Genomic DNA, 22387 nt, shown 5'->3' with positions numbered 1-22387 from the left:
AAACATGGCAACTTCTAAGTAGCGGAAGGGCCAAAATCTACAACCATCTATGAAACCATCTGCCAATCAGAGGACAGTATGTTTATTCCACTAATATAAATTGTGAAATCAAATCCAGAAACAGTTGTATGTATTTCTCTAACCTGTGACATAAATTTGAAGCCATTAAAACTGTTGCACCTTGAATGGATATTCTCTCAACTGGCTAATTATTTCATTTCCCCCCTAAAACATCTTTACAGAGTAATGCAAGGAATGACAAGTTATGTCCTGTTTTCACTCTTACTTTCTTTGGGTTTATTTGCTGGCCTCTCGTGAAAAACCATCTCCTCCCTCCCCCAGTGATCTGCAAAGCTTAGGGAACTCTGGATTAGAACATATATTTTATTCAGTATTCACAACTTGATATAGTTCAGTGACATAATAAAAACTCATACATCTATCCATCATTCTCTGCTTATCTGGCTTGTATCCCTAAGTGGATTCTCTTCTTACTCAAAGCACACCTGAAATTTTGGTGGGGTCTGCAAGGAAAGACTGACCTGAAACTTCTACAACAATAAGGGAAGAGCTCCACATAGCCTTAGTAGTCTCAGAGAAGAGAGGTCTTGATGTAGAAGAAATCACCTTCCATTCTAAAAACCAAACCTCATTGATTTGTAGGACTTATCTTTGGGATGAATGACAAAGTAACCTACACTAAACGCGTGTATGAAGGTCATTATTCAGAATGTATACACAATAAAACATACCAGATTCTTCTGATGCATTCATTTCTGGTCTTGATATCTGAGTTTCTGGTACAAAACTATTCTGTTTTGCATTAGATGGACTGCAGAACATTTCAGCCAACCCTGCAAATAGCATTTAAATCTATTAATGTTCATGTACTGTAATTAAATTATAAAGAATGTATTTTCTTCACTTGATTGCTTCCTAGATTTGTAATGCAATCAGATTTTAGCATTATTTTTAAATATTAATGTTCATAGCACATTTAAAGGCAAAGGATTTAACATCATTTACCAGGATAAAAATTCCTACAAACTCAAGCTCTTTCAGGAGATTGTGGACACCACCTTAAGAGCAAATTCTACTACAAATTATGACACAAGTAATTAATTTGCCTTGCAAAATAAAACAAAACTTGTGACTGCTTCTATAGTGCTATAACAGTAACTATAAGTAGATTTCTGTAAATATAGCTTACACTTATCAATTATAATTTGTAACAAATGGTGTGTGCTTATACATGAATGTGTATCTCTCCTTAATGTTTAATAGAACAAGAAAAAAAAAATCATCTTCCTTTTCCTCTCTTTGAAGTCTAAGATTTATTATGAGTGGAACTGCCAGGCTAGTGAGTGCTACCTCAACAACTTTTCCAGTAAAAACATAGCCTTGTTTCAAGTGCCATCTTGGCCGATGAGCAGCAGCTTTCCCAGTTGAACAGCCTTGTTTAAAGTAGCATCTTGAACCATGAGCAATTTATACAGTTTTCCATGAATAAAAACTAGAATATTTTTTACTGGAGCAGAGGCTGAAGGGAGCGAAGAAAAGGTACTCAGGAGACTGGGGCTTTAATGGGTGTGTGGGATACATTGTACTGGAAGCTAATGAAAGGATAAAGGGAGTGGAATACACCAGCCTTGCTCTACTTGGCTCTTTTGGATTGTTTCATCTGGAATATGAACAACTGCATTTTGGTTTTTAGTTCTGCTGAACCATGACCAGCCCATTACTATTTATCAGAAACTCTGGAGACTGATGGCTTTGTTCTGGATTCAAAATTAAATAATTTTTCCTGTTTTATGTGCGCCTCTAGTAAGGATAAAAAGCGACAGTAAAGAAGAGATAATAGTTTTTACAGTTTTGACACTGGAAATCAATGTCAATGCAAGTTCCAAGTCTAAAGATAGATGAGATATAGTTATAAAAAACAGGTATTAAGAAATTGTTTCCTAGTACAGACAAAATTCTTTTAAAAAGTGGACAGAATTCTGAAGCCACAGCAAAAAATGTCATTCTAAGCCCAGCATTTTTTGGCTTTAAAAATCCTATAAAATCAATCCAAATAAGTTGGGCATTTCTTTCTAAGTAGATTTAGAAACAAGGCACTATTTGTTGCAAGCCTCTATGTCAAATGAAGCATCTGATAATACCCCTGAATTAAGGCTGAATTGTCCCACAAAGGGGAAAGGCTTAGGAACTTGCTGCTACTCATCATATATACTCAGCAAAGCATTGATGGAAAGGTTGGATGAACTGCTCACAGGTATATGTAACATACTGGAGCCTGAAGTTAACTGTACAATCTTAAACACATCTGTCAACACAGGAATATATCAGAAAAGAAGTTCTACAAAGGAGTATCTTAATGTATAGATGCATGTAGATGAAGTCCATGGGAAGAGTCATCTTAATGGGTTTCAAATCCTGATCAGAAGTTAGCAAGTCTTTTGACCCCTAGCAATAGACAAGACAGATACAGATCTTTTTGTAAAGTCTTTGGAAAGACTTGCTTGCAAAAAGTCCAATTTCCAAAAAATTATAAACCTTAACAATCTCTTGTCTCTTCAGTAGAAAAAAAAACTATTTTACATATCTAGATTACTGATGTTCTTCAAGATGTTGTTCTGTCCCAACCTACGTGAGTCCGTTATACTCACAAGTAGAAACCCCTCTTCCAAGAAACAGGCAGGAACCGCACAAAAAACAACAACCCGTTTTATTCTCACAGACCTGAGTCAATGTCCAAGGCAAACAGTCCACAGAAACTCAATCCTCAACACGAATGGTTGTGTTGATTCAGGGTCAGCCTGTGGGTTCGGCAGTTGGGTCTGACGACTCAGAGGAGGAGGAGGGGGGTGTTGAAGAGCTTGCTGAGGGGATTGGACAGCTTGATGAGAGCCCCCAGCCAGGCCCCTCTCATCTGGTCACGATGCAGACCCAGCTGTGTGAGCCTGACAGCGTGGATGAAGATGACCCACAGCTGGCCCTGTTCAAGGACGCCCGACGCAGGAGGCAGTCAGGAGTAAACAGAGGAAGGCAATGGGGCACCTCAGAAGGAGGCACAGAGAGGCCACGCCCTGAACTGTATTTAAGGGAAATGTGTGGGAAGGCTGGTTTGCTGAAGGCAACCGCTTGGATTGTTCCTGCTACTTAGCTCGTGTTTTATGGTTGGTGTCTTGTCTTGCTCTGTTTTATGTGAATAAATTTGGCAGGCTTTATTCCAGCCTCTTGCCGTTTGTAAAGGGGTTGTCCCTGCTTTTGCTGCAGGGCGGGTAGCAGGCTGGTACAGAACAGGTTGCCTTTGGCAACCAGCACCTCCCACACCTTCCCTTTTATAATTCAGCCAAAGCGTGGTTTCCTGATGCCTTCTCCTTTGCCTTTGGAACTGCCCCATTAAATTCCTCTGTCCTACTCGCTTCTCTTGTCTGCTCATTCGTGCATCTGGGATTTCCCCCAGCTGTTCTTCCTCACTGTCCAACTCAGGCTCCCAGCACAGCTATGTCTCAGCCTGAACACAAGTAGAGGGGCCAGGCTCCTTGTTGGACTGTAAGTCTTGGAGCTCCTCAAGCCTTCCTCTGACTCTAATGTCACTCCAGGCCCCTCCTCCTCATCTGATTCCTCAGACTCAGCTGCCAGATCCACTGGCTGGCGAGGAATCACAACAGATGTCAGGATAACAGTGGCATAGAGGTGGGTTTGAAAGGCTTGGCATTCTACTTCCAGGCACCCATTTGTACCTAGGTATAGCTGGACTGCTTTGGTAAGGTCCAGATGGCCCATTAATTTTATGAAAATAACCCAATGCATCTGGGAAATAGGAAACGGTGGTTGAGTATCAAGCTACTAGAAAACCCTTGACTATTCCTAGGTCCAAAAATGGATTGAATGTTAATTGGAGTAGGAACCTTAAAGACCTGCTTGTTTAGAAGACTGAAACTGCTGTGTGAAAACAGTGTCCAGGAATCTGTGGCAGTCAATTCCTAATTGCTGTTCTATTTCAATTATTTTCCCTTTTCTTTGTCTAATTGGCATGGGAAGTGAACAATCAACAGCACCAGGGAACTCACATCTAATGCTAACGGGTATTTCCCACAACTAACGCATAATCAGCAGTGTAGAATGCTCTTATTTTAGAAGACTCAATAAGATTTGAGGAAAAGAATAAAAATCAACTTGAGGAGCAATTGCATTTTCATCTTTGGTATTTATCAAGGCAGGCCCTGCTGAAATGCTCTGCAAAATATCAGGCACAATGATACTTTCCTTAGCTATGCTTCCCCACAGGGAGAGGAAGTCACTTTTCAAGCTCTTGAGAAACAAAGTACTTGGATCAGCAGGACAACTTAGCAAGAACTACTTGCCTGATCCAAAAATATGAGACCACATGTAAGGCGGTAACAGGAGAAAACCAGAAGTCTTCTATTGTGTTCTCTATAAAACATGCTAATGCTAGGAAAGAGAAGATCAGCTGCAAGGTGGACAGATTCAGTTGCAGTGTTAATGAGTGCACTGTTGACAGATCAACACAGGGGGATATCTATCTTGTTACTAGGAGTCAAAAATAACTTAATGGCACATAATTAATATTCTATGTGCTGCTTCATGTCTTGATCCATGGGTCCCTTGGATCACCATAGCAAAAGAAGTATGTCCTAAAAAACATGACCCAACCACTGGAAAACTCTCCAGTAAATCCAAGGAAAGTGAGATTTTTGGGTCTCAGGGATTAAATATATTGGATAAATACAATAAGTTAAAAAAGGGAAGACAGCATTTGTTTCACAGCATGTGATTAGAGAAAGCAAGGGCACTGTTTCTTTCTATATGCCCCATTATTGTCTATTTTACCTCCAATAATTCAACGGCTCCTCCCTAATAGCATATTGGAAAGCAGTTCAAGTGTTATTAAATTACTTTTAATTAAAATCAAATTGTGGATGGGGGGTGCAGTTTATATGGATACTGGGCTTAGTAGGCCAGCTTTTTATTTTTGTGCTTTAATTATATTACATTTAAAATATAATTTTACAAACCAACTAAATTATGTAGTTCAATAAAGACAGAGTGGTCACCATAAAAACTATGTCAATCTTACACTGAAAACAATAATCCATTATTTAGTAAGATGTACAAATGTTCTAGTTCAATATGGCAATTTTAAGGGTTCTGTGAAATAAAGCTTGGCTATTTGTCTCATTTTGGGTGTTTCCACTTATCTCAGCAATATTAATCAGGCTACTGTTTTATGGAAGGCATTTAAACATATTTCATCCTCAGTAGCAGGAAACTAAGTTCTTGGTTTAGGGTAATAATGTTGGAGATAAATGTTGTTAGGAAAGGAGTTAAGCATACAACCCAACAAAAAAGAATTTGCTCAGTGCTGACTAGATAATTATTGTTAAAAAAATAAGCAAAAGTTTGCAATAGAACTTGAGAGCATAAGTAGCTGGATGAATGGACTGCATATGTGTTGTTATTGCAATATTGCAACTAAGCAATATAAAGATGACGATGCATGCAAACATGTTGCACCAGCTTAGGTTATTTATACAATGATTTTTCTCTTTTGAAATTTTGAAAAACAAGAACATCTCTGCAAATCTTTCTCCATCTATCAGAAATCTTGATTCAAATAAAGGCTGCTAAGGGGGAGTGGGGGGAAGGATTTAAGGCTAAAAGTAGTATTGCTTTCAATTCTAAGTATGTATAGTTTCCATTACCAGTTAATGTTGCAATATGCACCAAAGCCCCACCATCAACCTCACTGATCATGGACCTTCTGCTGAGAATCTCTTATTACCAGATAGTTTCTTGTAATTCTCCAGAAGATATAAAGACTGAGTTAAGGCTTATGATCATTTAAACCTCAGTTCTAGAACTGGAAATAGTGTTATGCAATGGTCAATTATATCAGGAAGTATATACAATACTTTGCTAATAGGTTACATTCTTACACAATCATAGCACCATCTGTTGGCAAAGCTAGGAGTTGATATATTGGTAACCCTTAAGAAAATCAACAACCACTGCAAATCTAATTTCTCACACTTTTTTATAAGTGCATCACAATTTCTTAATCAATAAAATCAATCTTGATTTTATTTCCTCTCTGTAGATAAACACACAGACAAATGTTCAAATGTTTAAAAAAACTTAGCAATTGGTTAAGTCTGCATACGTAGATACTTGGCACCAATGGAATCTCTTTTGCTCATGGAAGAATCATTTCTAACTTAACATCAGAGTTCTGCAGGAAAATCCCAAATTTACAGCTTGAGAGATTTTTACAACAGATAAGTAGCCCTCTTGGTGTTTTTTTCCTAGATTTGAATGTAATATTTTAAATGCACATCATATACTTTTATCAACTTTATTTCATTATTTGCATTTGTTTACATAATTCAATTATTTATCTATATTCTATTAAATATCCTTTCATTAGTTCACTATCCTTTTATTGATATTTTTTCTAATCATCTCTTTGCCAATTTTCTGTATGCTTTTTGTTCTCTGCAGACTGCTCAGATGCAACCATATTATTTTAGTTTACAAAGATGACTGCTCACCTCAAAAAAGGCGCTAATATATCTGAATTTCTTCTGAACATTAAGATGACAAAATTTAAGAACAGGTGCACTAGTATTTAAAATACCACTGCAATGTGATATTTCCATTTATATTACCTCAACAGACTTAGGAGCATGAAGCAAATTTATAAAGCAAATTTATCACATAAATCTATTTATATTATTTGCCCAAGAACCCCATCATTCACATAGCTCACATCATCTAACCATGAGATGCTTTGAGGACAAATGTTTGAAGTTAAAAATATTTTGTATAGATTTAAGGGATGTCTCTAGTGTGCAGAATGAAAATGGTTTTCCTGTAGCTCTTTAAAGCATCTGTATCACATGGCACAGCAGAAAAGGAACTGTACACTCCTAGGAAAATATACAGCTGCTTTAAAGTGTTGGATATGCAATTATTTGTGCATGTCTGCTCTAAGGCACTTTTTCTAAATCAGTAACAAAGCAATTCATAGCAGTACTATATCCATCCATCATCAATGGGTGGGCTCAACAGCAAGCAGATAATCCAGGATAATGGATTATCAGCACAGGGTTTATAAAACAGTATCTGTACATATTATCCTTTACTCATAGTTCAGTTCAAAAAGACCCACCCCACTCTGCTTTTTATCTACATTATATAATTAATGACATCTAACTTAGAAGGGGATGGGACATCTCTGTTTCTGGCAATCCAGCAGATGTTATGGGTGCCATCAATCAAGGAACATCACCCTTGTGGGACCCAAGAAATGAAAATTTTTCTGCCATGATGCCATTCCTTTAGAACAAGATTGTTAAACTGCTGGCCCAGGGGCCGGATGCATCATCCAGAAGCCATGTCCACCCCATTGAAAAACTGTCCCGATACATTGCGCAACATCACATGACATGTCTGCTTTAGAACATCATTCCCTCAGAAACTAAATTGGACGTGAATCTGCCAACCTTTCACAAGGCTCTGAAAACATTTTTCTGTTCCCAGATATATAGGGATTGCCCACAAGACAACTATGTTAATTGTTGTTTGATTGCTTTTTAACTTGGTTGCTGGTTGTGTATTTTATTTTGCTGTTCTGTTTTTAACTACTATAAGCTACCCAGAAATACGATGTTGAGATGATGGAAACATACAGTAAACTGCAATAAATAAATGACATTGTAAGGTATAGGACAATTTTTTTGAATCTTGAAAAAGCAATTACTATTATCATCTGGTTAAATACTATATATTGCTGATTGGCTCTACATTGTGTCAGTTATACAAAATAGTTTATCATATAACATACAAGGTTTTTTCTCTATGACATATTTTATTTTTAAACAGGAAACATGAACTCATGTTATTTGGCACACAAACTTGCATTAAGTGAAGTCTACCTGTAAAACTGTCATTGAGATCACAATGCTGTTTCAAAGGATAATTGATCACCACTTTAGGAACTTGTGCAGTTATGTTCAAAATTCCAGTATGAGCTTTTCCAATTACAATTGGAGCAGGAGAATTTGCATGTCCTGTTGAGAAGTGACCGCTGATTTTTCTTTTTGGTGTTTTTGCTAAATTGTTATTCTAAAAGCAGAATACATTAAAAATCAGTTTAATGAAATATGCCACTATATATACAAATATAAATTTAAAACTCTAGTGATAATAGTAGATTTCACATTTATTTCAATTCTGGGTAATATGCTGTACGATCTTTTGAAAAAACTTTTAATTGGCCTATTTGTATAGGCTGAAACTGCACCAGGTATCACAATTTCTGGAACCATGAAAAGAAAAACAATATCCTTTCAGTAGGGAAGAATACAATAATGTGCAAACAACATTCTGGAGGCAGAACAATCCAAGAAACATTGGGAACTTCTTTTTCTCCTTCCAGATGACACTAATCCATTTTTTCTATCCCAATTCAATCCAGATTTTTTTTAAAAAAAATAAAAATTGTCAGAAAGGAAGCCATTTTTTTTGGATTCACTATATGGTCACTTACAGTTTAGATCAGCGGTCAGCAACCTGAAACAGTGAAAGAGCCACTCGGAACTGGTTCCCTCACAAAAGGAAAACCTGGGAGCCGCAAAAAATATGTGCGCATGCACGTACATGCGCACATGTGCAGAACAGGGTTTGACTGAAGAGTGGAGCCAAGGCGAGATATGCACCTACCCTGCATATTTGAATTGATTGGTTGAACTTTTTTAGTCCCGCTTTTTTCTGGGGGGACTGCACATGGCAGAGGACTGGGAGCCGCAGGAGACGGCTGAAAGAGCCGCATGCGGCTCTGGAGCCGCGGGTTGCAGACCTGTGGTTTAGAAGATTCGCTTTTTAAAAATTACTAGATAATGTCAGGAATAGCCACGGCAGTACAGTGCATTGCACTGTAGTACATAAAGAAAAAAAGAGAATGTTTAAAAAGAGAAGAGTTTTAAATAACTGCGAGGAGTGTGCCTACTATTCACTGCTAGCATCTTCCATAGGAGCATATATCCTATGACACATATACCAGAAGAGGTGGAGTGGAGGAGTATTAAATAGAGCAGTTAAGTTCTTGCAGTGAAGTAGAACTATTTAGAATTTTTTTAATAAGTATTAAAATGACAAGTTGGAGAAGTTGGAAATTGGCAAAAGAACAAAAGTTCATAGAAAACAAGCACCCCGAGGCTCAATAGACTTCTCTAGGATATCTGCCAGAACTGATGGGGTAGCTAGAATCAGGCAGTGATGGGCTGCAGAAAGGAGATTGTCGAACTGATGTAGGTGAGGCATGAGTAGAGAAGATAGTCACTAGTTCAGCAAACTGAAAGCTCAGAAGGTCAAGGCAAAGATGACCCGGAAGAGAAGACTAGGAAGAAGTCTTTCTTCCAACAAGACTCAAATCAACTGTGAATATTATCACAAATGTATTAGGTATAAACTTTAATAATGCTGTCCCAAAGGTGCTTTTTAAAAGGCAACTGGACTTTGGTGTTTTTTTTCCTTGAAAATGTTTTGCTTCTTATCCAAGAAGCTTCTTCAGAATTGAAGAGAAACGTTTCCAATGGAAAACAAGTTCAGTTACTTTTTGAAAAGCATTTTGGCACAACCATGGCCCGGATAGTTGAGAATCTCCATAGGTGTTTAAAAAAATACTTCATTTAACTTTTTTAAAACGTAAGTATGTCTAAATTTGTATTTTCAGCTGGCATTCATTATTACTAATTCATTTAGGATGGTTTTCTGCTGAAAAATTAAGCAACATTTTTGGCTTAAAGATCTCACCCTCATCTGTGACTACATTTTTCTTCTTCTCCATACATAATAAAATAATACAATTCTTAGTGTATCCCCTCTTTGAAGGGGAACAATGCCAACTTTCATTAGCTGCAGATAAGACAGCCTAAACATATTGGATGGACTGTAAGTCAGTGGATATAATTGTGTGGAGTCTTGAGGTCTTCTTCAACACAGGCACTTTCATTTTCATTGTGTTGCAAGTGTCACTCCCCAGTATTCTAAACCAAAGTACTAATACTTATTGGACAGTTATATTTGAGTCCTGGCACAGGACGATATCACAAAATTTTGCCTTGCATAGAAAGTATTTTCAGCATGTTACCTACATTTCCTTTCAACCTTTTTTTGCTGCTCAAAAGAAACAACATATTCTGAGACTTTATCTCAGTTGCTATTCAGCCACTGAATTTCTCTCATAATAAACTGAAAAATTCATGTGTTGCTTGAAAAGCAGTATAGTAACTGCAAAGCTATTACAATCATGCTTATTATTTCTATTATTTTATGACTGAGAAAAATTAAAGCATTTAAGTTCTTATGATTGGGATAATTATCACATTTGGAAGTATCATATGCATTTTATCAGTTCATTTGTAATATGATGAATTTTGGCAATATCAATATTAGTTCAATATTAGTTAAATATTTTAAATATTTCATTTAATGTATTTATTTCAGTGACTAACATTACTTGGAAGGCTTTCTGATGCTGATATATATTCTGGTTAATCAATTTCACCATTTTTTGCCTTAACCCTTATTACAGTAAAAGCTACCATTCTTTTGCTTTTAAACAAGAAAAATAAAATTTACATTTACTTACATCTGCTTCAGCTATTTCTGTTAGCTGTTTTGGAAGCAGTTGTTAAAAACTATTTAGCTTACTTTATTTAATCTGCATTTTGAGTAGCAAGCATGGCTATTTGAAATTGCTACTTTTTGCCTATGGATAATATCCATATCCCACTTATTTTATGGTTGCTACATATGCTTTCTTTCTATTGTTTATTAGATATAGTTCATCCATTATTTTCTTCAATTCACTTTAATTTTAGAAATAGCAATTTCTAAAATGTGCATTCCTAGCTTTATACTACATTATGACAATTCAGGTCATTTTCATTCTCCAAAACGTTGCACTAGTAGAATATATTGTCTTCAATTAACAGTAAAAGATCTTAAACTGTTTTAAAAATAGGTTGAATTTTTCAAACTACCCCATATCTTCTATTAAAACTGTTGGTGATTTTCCATTAGTAAAAGGCAAACAATTGTACCTGGAAACTAGAGACAGAATTTAGGATTAACAGAGCATCAAAAGAATCTTCACAGTACTCAAGAGTCCAGATGCTTGAAGTCCAGCACTTGGAAAAAAGTTATTACTTATACCATTACAGTATCTGTTTTGACCATACCTTTGATGATTTTGAAGCCACATTCCTCACTGATCTTGTTTTAAACCCCTGTTTTGAAGCAGACTTCAGCTGTAGTTTGGGAACACCTTGTTTTACTACTTCTGCCCAAGACTTCGCAACTAAAACAACAATTGTTGAAGATTATTCACCTGAATCATTCTTAATAAAATATCCGATATATAATCAGGTTATCCTGTGTTTGTAACATAAAAGATTTAATTCTGTTTTTGTAAATTATCTAGTAATAGATACAACTGTAACACACCCATCAAGTTGGCTTCAGAAGCACCACTTCGTCTTTTGGAATGAATAGTACCCATAGCTCCACTTTTCCCACGTACAGAACTTCTCCTTGGAGTACAGGTTTTGCTCCTTCTTAATGATTTGGTGTTAGATACTGTTTGTTTAACTTCACTAGATAAGCTATTCACATGCATCTCTTGTGTAGTAGTTTCTTCACCCTCTGAAGATAGCCTTGCAACATGAGGATCAGAATCGCATTGTGAGGCAGCTTGTTTTGGCACAATATTTTCGTATTGCTTCCTCTCAAAGGAACCCTGCAGGAAAAACAAACAGGAAACACACACACACACACAAAATTAAACTTTAGATTTTGAAAAAAACAGCAATCATCTCTATTTCTTTCCGAACTTCTCAGAAAAATGAATTAAACAATTAGACATTCGCAAAAAAACCCACAATACTTTATAAGGGGCTGAGGCAACATGTCTTAGTTTCCAAGAATGGGAGCAGATCACACATACAGTACATTGCAGACTCTGCACTGGTTACCATTTCAGCTCCAACTACAACTTAAAGTGCTGGTGTTAATATTCTTCATAACTTGGCCCTTGGGTATCTATGGAGGAGCCTCCTCTAACCAGTTTCTACGCAACCTACTAGAGCAGACATGTCAAACACAAGGCCCGGGGGCCGGATGCAGACCGCGAAGCCATCCTGGAAACAGTGAGGGAACGGCCCCCACTGCCTTGGCCCTGGCCCAGAGACCCTCCTTCTGCCAGAGACCCTCAGATCTGTCCCATTCCTGCCCAGGCCCCCATAGGCACCCTTGATGCGAACGATGTAGAGCTGGCCATGCCCACCCAGTAGGCCATACGCACTCTAGCCACGCCCACCCAGACCATATCCACCAGGCCCCCTGAGGGCAACTGCAATGCTGATGCGGCCCTCAATGAAATTGAGTTTGACACCCCTGTACTAGAGCATCTAGGGAGGGACTCTTTTCTTTTCTTTTTTTTGTAGCAGCACCAAACTACGGAAAGTGGATTCTTTCGATAGATTTTAGGAAATTATTGAAAATGCAGATTTTATTAACAGCATTTCAATAATGTCACCAATTCCTCTCATTATTCTTCTTCTCTCCCACTTCAATTTTAGTTTTGCCATTTGAATTGTATTTTGTTTTCATTGTTTTTTTTACTGTAATATTCTAACCATCAACAGTCCGAAAGATTGTGATAGTATAAAAATCAAATAAAATCACACTATACTTAGCTCTAAACCGTTTTTATTTTCATTTAACCTACAGTAAATTAAAATTAACTTCTTTCCAAATCTATTACCTAGCTACTTTATGAAACTATGAAAAGATGTGAAGCAGTATATAAAAAAAGGAGAAGTCAGCTTAATGGTACTACATCCATGTGGAGAGAAGTAAGCAGTGGGGTACCACAAGGCTCTGTCTTAGGACCAGTACTCTTCAATATCTTCATCAATGACTTAGATGAGGGAATAGAAGAATTATTCATCAAATTTGCAGACGACACTAAACTGGCAGGAATAGCCAACAGCACAGCAGACAAGCTCAGGATTCAAAAAGATCTTGACAAAACTTGAACAATGGGCCCTAGCCAACAAAATGAGTTTTAATCTGGAGAAAAGCAGTTTTACATTTAGGCAGGAAACCTGGCTCAAACACAGTAACTGTGAGAGGGACCTTGGAGTCCAAGTGGATGATCACTTGACTATGAGCCAGCAAATGTGCAGCTGCTGCCAAAAAAGCTAATACAATCTTGGGTTGTATAAACAGAGGCACAGAATCAAGATCACACGAAGTATCAGTACCGCTTTATAAAACCGTAGTGAAACCACACCTGGAATACCACAACCAATTTTGGTCAGCATGCTACAAAAAAGATGTTGAGACCTTGCAAAAAGTTCAGCGAAGAGCAAGTAAAGGTGATCAAAGGCTGGACACTAAAACATATGAAGAACGGCTGCAGGACTTGGGTTTGGCTAGTCCAAGGGTAGGCAACCTTGGCTCTTTTATGACTCATGGACTTCAACTCCTCTGGGAATTGAAGTCCATGAGTCATAAAAGAGCCAAGGTTGCCTACCCCTGGGCTAGTCTAAAGAAAAGAAGAAATAGGAGTGACATGACAGCAGTATTTGAGAGGCTGCCACAAAGAAGAGGGGGTCAAATTATTCTCCAAAGCACCAGAGGGCAGGCAGGACAAGAAACAATGGTTGGAAACTGATCAAAGAGATAAGGAGAAAGTTCCTAACAGTGAGGATAATTAACCAGTGGAACAGCTTGCCCTCAGTCACTTGTCTGAGATGGTATAGGTTCTCCTGCTTGAGCAGGAGGCTGGACTAGAAGACCTTGACAGTTCCTTCCAGCTCTATTCTACTCTGCTCTGCTCTATTCTATTTTTAGGCATTGTCCCATCTTCATCAGACAACACAGATCTGGCCATTCTGGGGATGGTTTAGCAGTTTTTTTGGAAGTAAATAATCCAGGGCAAGGAGTGATTCGTATAGTCTAGCCTTGGAGAAGACTTTCTTGGAACACTGTCTCCAGAGACAGAACATTCTGTATGCATTTTTCAGGTATCTACAAACATTTCCAAGCACTCCACTTTTCTGTGAAATAATTGAGAAATTTGCTTTCTCAAATAAACATCTGGTAAGCTTTTAAGATGAATGTTCTTTATTATTTTGAAAATGCTCCAATTTAAAAATAAAAGTCAATAGTATAAATTCTGATTTCAAAAGCCACATTTGCAGGTCATTCACAAGAAATAACCAAAGATGGCTACTTGTATCTCTGCTGTAGGGTATTTCATTTTAAAAAATATTTTATCCAGTTTTGTTTTGGGAGTTTCTAACAATAACATAGACATAAAATATTTTATCAATGAATTTATCAATTTTATTTATTAAATTTATTTGCTACCCATCCTGCCATTCTGACTGAAATAATCAAATCTTTAAATAGAAAAGACACACTCAGGTGCAATATATCACCAATGCTTTGCAGAAAGAATTCTAGGGGAATATTTAGATATCTTAAGGATTCACGGCTTACATCCCACCCACCCCAAAAGAAATTTCTAAATTCTATGATTTCAAATTTCTGGTCAATTGTGTGAACATATTTTTAAAGATACATTATTTAAAATACAAAGTTTTCAGTATGAAGACTAGTAAAGTTTAGACAAATATATACATATATAAATATTGTTATGGGAGCAAGAGCAATTCTTTAGTTAAAATATAAATAAATAATGTTCAATCAGATACCTGTATTGCAGACTGCCTCAAGTCTGCAACTTTTTTTAATGCTGCTCGTGGTGAGTTTCCATATGGCATGCTTAGTCTTGCTGGAATGGCCCCTTTTTTAAGTGGTGAGTTTGGAGGTAAACGCTTATCAAAGAGTTCAGGACTCAGTTGGCCACCAAAAGACACTCTCTTCCTCTTTCCAAGTGTCTGGACTAGAAAATCTAGCTCTTTACTTCTACGCTTTTGAGGTGATTTCTTAGCCTCTAGAAATGAAGAGTAAATTATATCAAAGTGAACACATTGTCTTACAACATCAATACAATTAAAAAGTTTGCACTCTGAATACAATTGCTTAATTTTAAAAACATCTAGAGATTCTCAGTCATCCAAGGTCAGTTATCCCACTGACCTGGTGCTTTTTCACAAGGCAACTGGACTTCGTTTTTTTTAAGACATTTCACTTCTCATTCAAAGAAACTTCTTCAGCTTTGACTGGATGGTGGGGGAATGGAAAGATTTATACTCCTTGTAGAAGGCTGGTCATTTGCATTCTTTTAAAGCAGGCATGTCAAACTGCTGGCCCGCAGGCCGGATGCATCACAATGTAACCGCACCCACCCTATTGCCGGCAATGGGGGAAAAGTTGAGATACATCGTGCGACGTCACGAGTTTGACATGCCTGTTTTAAAGAGTAGTTGAGACCACCTGGAGATTTATCTGTCATCAGGGTCACTTGAGTGGTGTAAATGGGGATGGAGCCTTTGTTGGAACTGCTGAAAGGACTGTGTTGTAGACTGGATAGATAGTCCTTTCAGCAGAAGAAACAAGGAAGTCCAGTTCCCTCGTTAAAAAGCACCTTTGGGTTAATTTTTAAAAACTCTATAAACCTTTTACACTTCTGCTATCAATAGTTTCAATCGTAATTAAGGCATTAACATTTCCAACAATTTAATCTGTTTCTAGTAACCATGTCAAACAAGCCAATTAACTGACAGAAAAAATAAGCTGATTAACAATTTGTTTTATCTTAACCAAAGTTACTGGAGACAGCAACTAGCAATGATATTTTTTTGGTATAAAAAGAAACTATATTTACCTGACTTTTTATTAAGTGGACGTAACAAATTCATTTCAAAACCAGCATTAACCTCGGCTGATGTTTGGACACTGCTTTCATAAGAACTGGAAAAAGTAGGTATATCATTTTTCATATTAACATTCCGCTCATGGTCTTTTATTCCTATTTTATTTTCATTTGTGGGACATTCTGTTTCCAAGGTTCTTTCAGGAATTTGATTTGTCATTATTTCACTGGTTTGGGGAAGATCTGCAGGGATGAGTGATACTTTATCTATTGCCTCTGTACACGAATACTCACTTGAAATATTTTTATTTAGTTCAATGTTGTTATTGCAGCTTTTACTTGCATTAAAATGAAGTGAACTGTAAACCATACTAGAACTTCCATCTTCTGAATCTTTCAGATTCAGAGCTGTTTCTGTGACCAATTCTCCATTTTCATTTTTGTTAGAATATATACTTCCAATCAAAATATGAGATTCATGCTCCTGCCCACTAACTTGTACGGGGCACTCTTCCATTTCTCCAGAGCTCTTCATCTTGTTCAGTGAATCTATTTCAACCCATGACCTTCTGGACTTGGAAGATCTTCGAGAGTTTCTAGAACACGGACTGGAGTAATTTTGTATACTCTCCCTGCTAGACTTTGCTTTGGGCATAGTATTTTCTACAGATGTGAAAGCATCTGTTAAGTTAAATTTGTTAAGGCACGTAGCCTTTTTTGTATAGTCCATCGGCACTGTACAATGTGATTCAGGGAAATGCTGTGCACTCTGCTGATTTGCTTTAAAATGTGCATTCTTATTAGCACTTCTGATTATTTGGTCTTTTCCCATTTCATTATCTTCTATGTCGTGAAAATCTGACTGATTTGTACCTTCACATTCTTGTTTGTGTTGTATATCACAATTTTGAGTACTTGATGATTTTTTGGAGTTCTTCTCTTCAAATACTGGCATTGGACTTGTTACAATACCACTCTTTTCTTGAATGTTACTATCTTCAGAATGTTCAATTTTAGTCAAATTTGCTCGACTCACTGTAAACCTCCTAGATCTTGAGTGAAATACATCTTCCAGCAAAGTCTCATTACCAGTATTTTCCTTTACATTGTCTGTGCCATCTTCACGTTTCATTAATTCATAAAGTTTGCTAAAAGGAGACAATTCACCTGCTTTTTCAGTTCTTTGCATTTTGTACTTAAATTCAGGTGCACTGTATTGTTTTTGAAGTCTTTTCTCACTTCTTGTAGGAGAGCAAGTTTCAAGTTTCTTGCCTACAGGAATATGAAACAAGTAGTTTTTTAAATCTATTTTTAAACTATTTTTGAAGTGTTATACAGATAAAGTACTAATCAGAAAGTAATTTTTGAGGAATTAAGCAAAGATTTACAAATCCTTAGAAAAAAGTGCTTCACAGCACACAGCATTTTTTTTTCCACATCAGAAAGCAGTCAACTTTTTTCCAGCCTCAAGCAACAGCTTTTTAAACTGCTTCCAACAATCTCCACATACTTGTGACTGCCCGTTTTGGAAATGTTCTCAATAGTAACAGCCAGAAATCATTTAGGAAGCAACTACATGAACCTAGAAATATATACTACTTTTGTGATCATAAGAGATGTGCTTTGGATGGATCTGCATACATTACAATTTACCTCCTTCGAAGGATTTGCACAATTCTCTTAAGTTCAAGAAATGAATCTTACAGAAGCTAAATTTTATTTGTAATTGCCTAACAAAGGTATAAATATATGCAAGCAAATTATTAGTAAGTTTCCAAATCACTTTCCCTTACTTTAAGCATGGTTCTAATCAGAGAATTTTAAGGAATAGATGTGTTTATAAGCTATTTTATGAAAGTTACTTAATGGCAAGAAAATATATGGGTCATTCTAACGTAATCAGCTGTGAAATATTATTTCTAATATAATTTTAAGACTAGCCTGTTTCTCAGCTCTTAATTATCATGACTTAGTATATACTCAGAAACTGGGTCACTTATAGGTTCAGAAAATAATTCATTAATTAAACCAAATCCATTCATGTATTTTAACAATTCCTAATGGTTGCTTCATTTGTTTTACACTAATACATTCTTTTTTAATAAAGTCATTAATATAGTGAAGCACTTATAGAAAAAACAAATTAATTACCAACCAGTAAGAGAATTTTGGTAATCTGAGTTTTGCGTATGTAGCAAGTCCGTCTGTTGCATATGCTGTACTTGAAGAATCTGTAAAATTAAACACAATGCAATAGAACAAGGAATTTAATATTTATTTTAAGCTTGCCATTTAAAAAAAAAAACAGGTTTCCACTGGTAACTTCTTAGAATAAATGATTGAAAGATAATGTACTATTTCATTTATCTCTTATCTGAAGCCAAAAGTCTATAATTGTCATGACTATCTCAACACTTTAGAATTTTGAAATGAATTTTAGATTTTAATATGGACATTCATTGGTAAACCATTACTTTGATTTCCAAAACTCATGAGCTTTCCCAAAATTAATGGACCACTACTTCAAAAGTGCTATGTATAAGAACTAATTTACAGTGAAAGAAACATATTTACAGTTGTTCTCTGAATGTAAGTGCTAAGCATGTAGAATCTAAGGCTGCAATATTATAATACCATTCAGGAAAATTCCAATGAAGATTAGATTTTGTACATATAAAACTAATGCACTAACTCCCTTTCTTTTTCCTTGTGGAAAACATGAGTAACAGACCAGAGAAAATGTCTTAATTTTCTAAAGCCCAACACCAATATGAAATGTTGGGTTTTCTCTAAATTATAGTTAAATATGTAGAACAGAATAACTAAGTGAAATGTAACTGGTAATGACCAATTACTAAATCAAGCCAAAGAGCAACATACCATTTATTTCTACATTTTTATTACTTCCCCCTTCCCCAAATTAAAGAAAATATGATTTTTATTTTACCTGTAATGTTTCCTTCTCTTGAGATCTAGAAATTCTCTTCTGAGGAAGTGAGGGAGGTGAATATTCAAACCTATTCAAGTCCAAAGATTGCTTAAATTAAAATTAATTCAACTTTAAATTATTAACTTTAAGAAGTTATTAAATCCACTTTATTGAAAATTGTTACTGTTTTCATCTCCAACCCTAGTACAATATTAAACTAATAGTTTATTTACTCTTTATATAACCTGTTTTCCTATTTGGGGAGTTTCCCCATCCATCAAATTATTTTAAAATTTCCTGATCTTCAGGTTTCTAAAAATCACTAGTTGACACAGCCTATTTCTAGCACACCCGTATTTGATTATATTGTTACATACCTGAAAGAACGATCAATAATTGTCAGTATATCTCCATGTTTTAAGTGTGTGGGATCCTGAAAGTGATTCCCATTTAGCTGTGTTGGATTCGCAGAACTCAAGTTAAACAGCACTGCCTAAAAATAAATTGGAATAAAACATATATATCCAGATCAATCAATAAAAGACAAATCCAGAAATATTAGGATTGCATAAGTACCAAAAATAATAATACATACTTCTTTATTTTCATTGACTTCAATTTTACAATGTTCTTTAGAAACTTGAGGCAGCTGGATTCGAATATCACATTCTTTTTTCCTTTAAAATAATTACAAGATTATCCATTCAAATTATATAACTATATGCTCTTATACACACATCTCTTAAAATATGCAACTGTTGCTGAAAATGCATTGAGACAAGCTGATTTTTAGGTTGATTTTAAGACCTTCTAAAACACGTTTACATTTTTGATTGGACAAATGTCTTGCATATACACTGAAGCAGATCAGATCCATTATAAGTGACATACACTGCACAACTATATAAATTACATAGAAGTCACAACAAGAGTCTGAGAAAGTAAGTTATGACACCCCCTGAAGTTCTGCTATAAAAAAGGCAGTCCTACATCACAATTACATAATGAAAACCCTATACAAATAAACCCCTTACCAATTTAGTCTTACCTTCCAAACAAACATGAGTTTTCAGTGAGCGGAAAATAAGTTCCATCAGTCCCATTTCTCTTAATAACAACAATTTTCCCAAAAACTGGCATTTTCACATTTGTATCTCACCTCTAAGGAAAAAAATATATAAAAATTACTGCAGATTTCAACGTACCTTGGTGACAGTAGAAAATTCATGGTCGTGCATAACATTTGCTATCTCAACTAAGGTCACAGGTATTTTGAATAGAAAAAATGTACATTATGTAATGACTACTGTGAAAGTGTGTTTTAAGTCTATAATGAAGTTGCGGCTGTCATAAAGCATTGTGCCACTTCCCCTGGTCATGTGACCTGGGTGCTTGCAACCTATTTGCACTTACAAACAATTGCCAAGCGCCTGAGATCATGCGGTCACCATCTACCATCTTTTCTGCTGGCTTCTCCAGAAAGTCAACAAAGACTTACTTCAACAGTAATTTGTTTATGATTGTTGACTACTCAGATAGGTACAAGCAAATTTTTAAAAATCCAGAAAATTAAATTGTGAGAAAAATCAAGAGGGGAAAAGAAAAATTACAATAATCCAAAACTTTTCTTTTTTGGGTCCCGGAACTTAAATTTACTCGTTTTATTATCTTACATCTGGATTAGAACTATAGTTAGCGATCTCGGTGGCTTTAAATATTAGACGAGTATTCCCTGTGCCAGATAATCCTTTTAATGTTGTCTGGAATGAAAATGCAACATAGGACAGAATGGTTGGTTGACTACATTGCTCCCCAATGAACTATTTCCAACAGAATGTTCAGAGACCTCAACAGACTTGGACCTTGACAGCCTGAACTACTCCCTAGGACTGGTCATGGGTGTCAAACTCGATCGTGTCACAGGACCTATTGAGATTTTGCCTTTGCAGAGCCCGGGTGGGCATGACCTGCGTGTGATGCATCCGGCCCATGGGCTGCCAGTTTGACACCCCCTAGGTGAAGATGATTTAATGTATTCTGGAGCTGGGAGGGCACCTTGGGACATCAGAAAAAGGGCAGGAAAATTGAGAAGCAGGCCAATGTGCAGTGTGAGTAGCAAACTCGTAAGTGGTGTGTCTGATTTTAAGTCTGACATAACCCGCTTGCTGGGGAAGTTTCCTGCATGAACTGCAAGTTTACATTTCTCTAACTACAATTGTACCTGTAAAAGAAAAACAAAGCACAATTTAACCCAGAAACTGAAGCCTTCTTTAACTCCTTAATAGAAAGGAAAAAGCAACAAACCTATTTAATCGAAAACACTAATATTTTTCTAACATTTAAAATGGAACCTTCAACTAGGTTCACCTAGTACAGGGGTAGGCAATCATGACTCTTTTATGACTTGTGGACTTCAACTCCCAGAATTCCTGAGCCAGCTCTGCTGGCTCAGGAATCCTGGGAGTTGAAGTCCATGAGTATTAAAAGAGCCAAGGTTGCCTACCCCTGACCTAGTAGTACCAGCAGAATGCCTGTTTCGTTGTATGTGTTAGATCAGGGGTGTCAAACTCAATTTCATTGAGGACCGCATCAGCATTGCGGTTGCCCTCAGGGGGCCGGGTGGGTATGGTCAGGGTGGGCATGGCCTACTGGGTGGGCGTGGCCAGCTCTACATCATTCGTATCAAGGGTGCCTATGGGGGCCTGGGCAGGAGTGGGACAGATCTGAGGGTCTCTGGCAGAAGGAGGGTCTCTGGGCCAGGGCCAAGGCAGTGGGGGCCGTTCCCTCACTGTTTCCAGGATGGCTTCGCAGGCTGCATGAAACCACTTCGTGAGCCGGATCTGGCCCCCGGGCCTTGTGTTTGACATGTCTGTGTTAGATTAAAATAGCAAGCCAATCACAGCACATGAAACATTCTCAGAACGGCTTTATTTTAATGGAAATTGGTGTAAAACCGGTATTGTTCGATGACAGGGTAAAAGTACCTTACAATGTGGACAAATTATCTTGAGTTTGGACCACTGACACCAGTCACTTTCATCAGCTTGAAATGTTTGGGTAATCCAGATGATTTAACAAACCAGTAGCCAAATCCAAGGATAAAGCCACTCAGAGCTACCTATGGCATTTTGTAAGCTACTGTCTCGTGCCGATATCTGCTGGAGAATGTCATGCCCATAATCGTATACTCCACTCACTGCAATTTGTCCTACATCAAAACCTCGCTTCCTTCTCCACACAGCGCTCAGCGAACCGCAGGCAGGATTCTAATTAGAACCGTAACAGAGTAACTGCCATTTACCTGGTAAGAAGGCACAAAATCAGTTCCTTCATTTATTGCTCCTCTTCTGCTTTCCTCTTAAGCCATTTAAGTTCTTTTTTCAGATCGTACGTTAGCAAAACTAAATCCTTTTCTCAGATCCAGTCCAAGGATCGGTGGATGCCCCGTCGGGGGGGCCACGTGCGAGCTAAGCTCGGCTAAATAAACCGAGGAAGCCCACCAGCTTTCTTTCCCTTCTTTAAATCTCCTGTACCGATCGGCACGTCTCAATTGCCCTCAAGCCCGAGCAACCAGATTG

At 37.0% G+C, this 22387-nt stretch overlaps 1 protein-coding gene across 1 annotated transcript in view; it reads right to left on the bottom strand.

The window, feature by feature from the left end:
- MKI67 (marker of proliferation Ki-67) overlaps positions 1-22039 on the bottom strand; it is a 29450-nt gene extending 7411 nt beyond the window's left edge. Inside the window, exons 1-12 of the mRNA XM_081328584.1 lie at positions 22003-22039; positions 19858-19970; positions 19405-19486; positions 19187-19302; positions 18828-18897; positions 18036-18111; positions 15893-17152; positions 14817-15058; positions 11539-11830; positions 11274-11392; positions 7965-8154; positions 753-854 (exon numbers count right to left, since the gene is read on the bottom strand). Of these exons, the coding sequence (XP_081184710.1) occupies positions 753-854; positions 7965-8154; positions 11274-11392; positions 11539-11830; positions 14817-15058; positions 15893-17152; positions 18036-18111; positions 18828-18897; positions 19187-19302; positions 19405-19486; positions 19858-19949 (2641 nt within the window). The 5' untranslated portion in view covers positions 19950-19970; positions 22003-22039. The remainder of the gene's footprint in view (positions 1-752; positions 855-7964; positions 8155-11273; positions 11393-11538; positions 11831-14816; positions 15059-15892; positions 17153-18035; positions 18112-18827; positions 18898-19186; positions 19303-19404; positions 19487-19857; positions 19971-22002) is intronic.
- Positions 22040-22387: the final 348 nt, after the last annotated feature.

Source organism: Vipera berus (genome assembly GCF_964194415.1).
Source record: "Vipera berus genome assembly, chromosome: 5".
NCBI lineage: Eukaryota > Metazoa > Chordata > Lepidosauria > Squamata > Viperidae > Vipera > Vipera berus.
The sequence above is the reverse complement of the archived record's forward strand: the minus strand, read 5'-3'. Positions and strand labels throughout refer to the sequence as shown.